General features: G+C 39.6%; 1 protein-coding gene across 5 annotated transcripts; it reads right to left on the bottom strand.

Annotated features, from left to right (window-relative positions):
- Positions 1-924: 924 nt before the first annotated feature.
- Positions 925-3,398, bottom strand: LOC118453499 (trace amine-associated receptor 1-like). Of its 5 annotated transcripts, XM_087853184.1 has the most exons (3): positions 3,386-3,398; positions 1,863-2,016; positions 925-1,741 (listed from the first exon to the last, which is right to left on the bottom strand). In XM_087853184.1, the coding sequence occupies exons 2-3, from the start codon at positions 1,928-1,930 to the stop codon at positions 925-927; spliced, it is 885 nt and encodes a 294-aa protein (XP_087709310.1). In that variant the 5' UTR covers positions 1,931-2,016; positions 3,386-3,398. The 5 variants fall into 5 exon arrangements, with proteins under 5 accessions (XP_087709310.1, XP_035760146.2, XP_087709309.1 ...); XM_035904253.2 differs by lacking the exon at positions 3,386-3,398 and having other exon boundaries at positions 1,863-2,035; XM_087853183.1 differs by lacking the exon at positions 3,386-3,398 and having other exon boundaries at positions 925-1,737; positions 1,952-2,035.
- Positions 3,399-3,795: the final 397 nt, after the last annotated feature.

Here is a 3,795-nt window from a genome sequence, read left to right as displayed (position 1 = left end):
GGAATTTATATTGTTAATAATTTTTTTAGGCTTTTATTCTGCAAAAATAATTAAAAGAATAAACCAAATTATTTTGTAAAAAATATAAGAGAAACCAATGATGAGCCTGCGAAAGGGGAAACGTGATGTGCCGAGGGAGTAATGTATCTCTAAAATTAGAAATATCCTGTCTCAGAGTGATGCTTAAAAACTAGTTCATGCATTTATTACTTATAGGCTGGACTACTGTAATTCATTATTATCAGGATGTCCTAAAAAACTCCCTGAAAAGCCTTCATTGTTGGGACCTCTCCCATCCCAACAATGGACTCTTCTCACTGTTGAGGTCTGGGAAGCGCTTCCGCTCCCTTAAGGCCAAAACAGAGAGAATGAGGAGGAGCTTCTTCCCCCAGGCTATTCGGGCCCTGAACCAGGTGTAGGACTGGACTCTCCCACACACATCACTATAAGACTGGACTCTCACACACATCACATCACCACACGCACCACCACACATTTCCTATAATTTCCTATAATTTATCATCTTTATAATCTCCTTCTGCTGTTTGCACATTTTTATTTATTTTTATTTTTATTTTTACTGTAAATTCCTAAGTTAATTTGTAAATTTTGTAGTAAATTGTAAATACTGTAAAACTTTTTTCTGTCATTTAATGGTCGGGCATTGTACAGCTACAAGCATTTCACCCCCATGTCATACTGTGTATGGTTGTGTGTGTGTGACAAATAAAATTTGAATTTTTTTTTTTGAATTTTGAATTTCAGTCAATCCAAAATGCTGCAGCAAGAGTACTGACAGGGACTAGAAAGAGAGAGTATATTTCTCCCATACTGACTTCTCTTCATTTTCGCCCTGTTAAACCCAGAACCGAATTTAAACTTAGTTTTGATTATGGTTATCTTTTTAGAACAGATTTCTTCCTTCTACAGTATGCTGACCTCACAGGAGCCAGGCTGCAGTATCTGTTGAGTCATAATTAGTTTCACAGCTTTTCTAAACCAGGGGTAGAACATAGCATAAATCAAAGGGTTTAGACATGAGTTTAAAAGAAAGAAATAGAATACAATAGATGCAGTGGCAATATTGAGAAACTCGTCTCCACAAAGCGAAACAATGTAATATGGGCAGAAACATATTAGAAACACAAGAACAAGAACACCCAGAGTCCTGGCTGCTTTTAACTCTGATTTAGTTGCTGTTAGAGTCACTGAGAGCTGCAGTGTGACAGCTGTAACCTGAGAGCGCATGGCACGGGCCTGAGACACAGCCACCACAAATACTCTCATATACAGAAATACAATGACAGTAAGTGGAATAATAAAGGATAAAACAAGGTCAACAAATCCTGCAATGAATTCAACAAAAATTATACATTCTCCAAAGCAAGAGTTATGCTTTCCTGGTTGACTTAGATCATCTATTAAAATCACATAGCTGTAGAAAACAGAGCAGAGCCAACACAGACAGACACAGAGTTTCACTCTTCTCTTTGTGATTCTGGTGGGGTAATGCAGAGGGTCACAAATAGCCACATAGCGGTCCACTGATATCAGCACCATGTTGCCCACTGAGGCAGAGGCAATGATGTAGGATACATAATTATACAGAGAACATGTGAGCTGACCAAGAAACCAACACTCTGTATTTCGCAGGATTTCTCCAGGCATAAACAGAAGACCAGTGAGAAAGTCAGCGACAGCCAGAGAGACGAGCAGGATGTTAGTGGGTGAGTGGAGCTGCCTAGAAAGACAGGAAAATGTAATTTTAAAAAGTCAACAGAAAGAAACTATTCAAACAGGTATTACAAATCAGGTATAGACTTGTAAGGCCACAGCAGCAGGTAAAAAAAGTGAAACTCTGCCTGAAGTGGGAGACTGCGATGATGACGAGCAGGTTGAGAGTCACAGTTAGCAGAGACATTGATGGCATCAGAATGTGAAAGAGCAAAACTTGTGATAGAGGAGTTGTAGGCTTCTTGCAGGAGGTGTTGAAGAGTTGTGGAAAGCAGAGATCTGCTCTGCCCTGGGTATCCATCTTCACAGACCTGCAGAGAGCTGCAGCATTGTGACCAGAATTAGTAATATCCCCACACCTTCTTTAAACTCCTCCCCTTATCATTCTCTCAGTGTCTGTTGGATACTGATGCCCCTCTTCCCTTCCCTTGTGCCAATATGTTAATTAATTTTTGATGATAACCATATCTATCTCACTGTCTGCCTGTCCTCATCCCTCTTTCTTGGAGTTTGGCATGTGATGTCATGAGGATGTCGTTCAAGAGCTTCCCATCATATTGGACGAGATAATTGGTAGTTTACATAGAAATTGCCACTATTTATTTTTCCCCTCACAATACCTACATTCTTGTGCATGGTTGGCTGCAGCAATCATCATAGACAGAAAGCAAGTCTTTTTTTTAATCACTTTCTTGTTGTTTCAGATATAAGTACCCGAGAAAAAAAACAATAGGCATTGCATAAATAGTATAACAGTATAACAATTATGTCACTTAAAGTATCTGTTTCAAACGGTATTTGACCATTTAAAAGTTTTATATTTATCCTTTCATAGTTTTTTCTTTTCCATCTTGTTCATCCACCTCTTCCATTTCTACTCTTGCCTGCTCATATCCATCTCATCCTTTTCCCCCTCAACTTAATCATCACTCCTGAACTGTAGTTAGTGTTTTAACCAAATAAATCCTCCAGGTTCAAACTTAATTTAATCTCTTTATTGTCGCAATTAAGTTATCATCATGCAACCCCCCATCCCTGGACAGATGACAAGAAATGGCTATGCAACAACATAACATTACAAGCTAGCTAGATGTTGTAAGTTTTAACATCCTAAAACTTTTTAAGTAATTTTCCTCTGATCAACAGTTTAATTACATTTTCACATCATGAAAGTTTATTTGTGGAATGCGAATCTACACATGTTAGATCCACTGAAAAAAAAGTTTCAGTAACAAATGGTAAATGGCTTGTATTTGTATAGCGCTTTTCTAGTCCCTAAGGACCCCAAAGCACTTCACACTACATTCAGTCATTCACCCATTCACACACAGGCGAGGGCAAGCTACATTGTAGCCACAGCTGCCCTGGGGCACACTGACAGAGGCGAGGGCCCCTGTTAGGGCCCTCTGACCACCACCAGTAGGCAAACATGGGGTTAGTATCTTGCCCAAGGATATTTGGCATGCTGCCAGGAGGCAGCCTGGGATCGAACCACTGACCTTCAGATTAGTGGCTGACCTGACCTACAGCCACCAACAGCCATGGATGGCAGCAAACAGGAGATAACAGCAGGCCCAAGAAAGGAATTTCAAGGATTTGGTCAAGGATTTCTTTGTTTTAACATTTTTAAACATTATTTATCCAGAGGCACATCCTTTGATCCCATCAACATCAGAGGGGAAGATAAGTCATAGCTCTGCAATGACTTGTTTTGTGCAGAGCTATGTGTGAAGGAACCTCCTTGTCAACTCAGTTTACTGAAAGAAAAAAAGAAGTCAAGGCACATATTTAACAGCTTTTGGAGAGTAAAGTGATTGCTATCCCTTTGCATCCTTAGTAGTATTAGTACTAGTTTTAGCTTATGCCAATGTTTCACAACCCTTCATTTTGAAGGTTGATGTTCGTTACTGTTGTTTGGGTGCCCCGCTTTCACAGCAGTATTCAGATGATAGGGTACGTTCTATAGCTTATGCTAGCTGACGATTAAAGCCCACTGAATGCAAAATGTCAAATTACAGCTCCAGGAAACTTGAGTTCCTAACTTTACAATGGGCGAAAAGT

The sequence above is a fragment of the Neolamprologus brichardi genome, chromosome 16 (genome assembly GCF_056152115.1).
Source record: "Neolamprologus brichardi isolate AB-2024 chromosome 16, ASM5615211v1, whole genome shotgun sequence".
Lineage (NCBI taxonomy): Eukaryota > Metazoa > Chordata > Actinopteri > Cichliformes > Cichlidae > Neolamprologus > Neolamprologus brichardi.
The sequence above is the reverse complement of the archived record's forward strand: the minus strand, read 5'-3'. Positions and strand labels throughout refer to the sequence as shown.

What these genes read in the sequence shown, in the direction of transcription:
- LOC118453499 (XM_035904253.2), bottom strand. Translation starts at nt 2,035, where the DNA reads ATGGATACCCAGGGCAGAGCAGATCTCTGCTTTCCACAACTCTTCAAC. An exon ending in ATCGCAGTCTCCCACTTCAG is followed by an intron (nt 1,742 to 1,862) that starts GCAGAGTTTCAC and finishes CTGTCTTTCTAG; the next exon opens with GCAGCTCCACTCACCCACTA.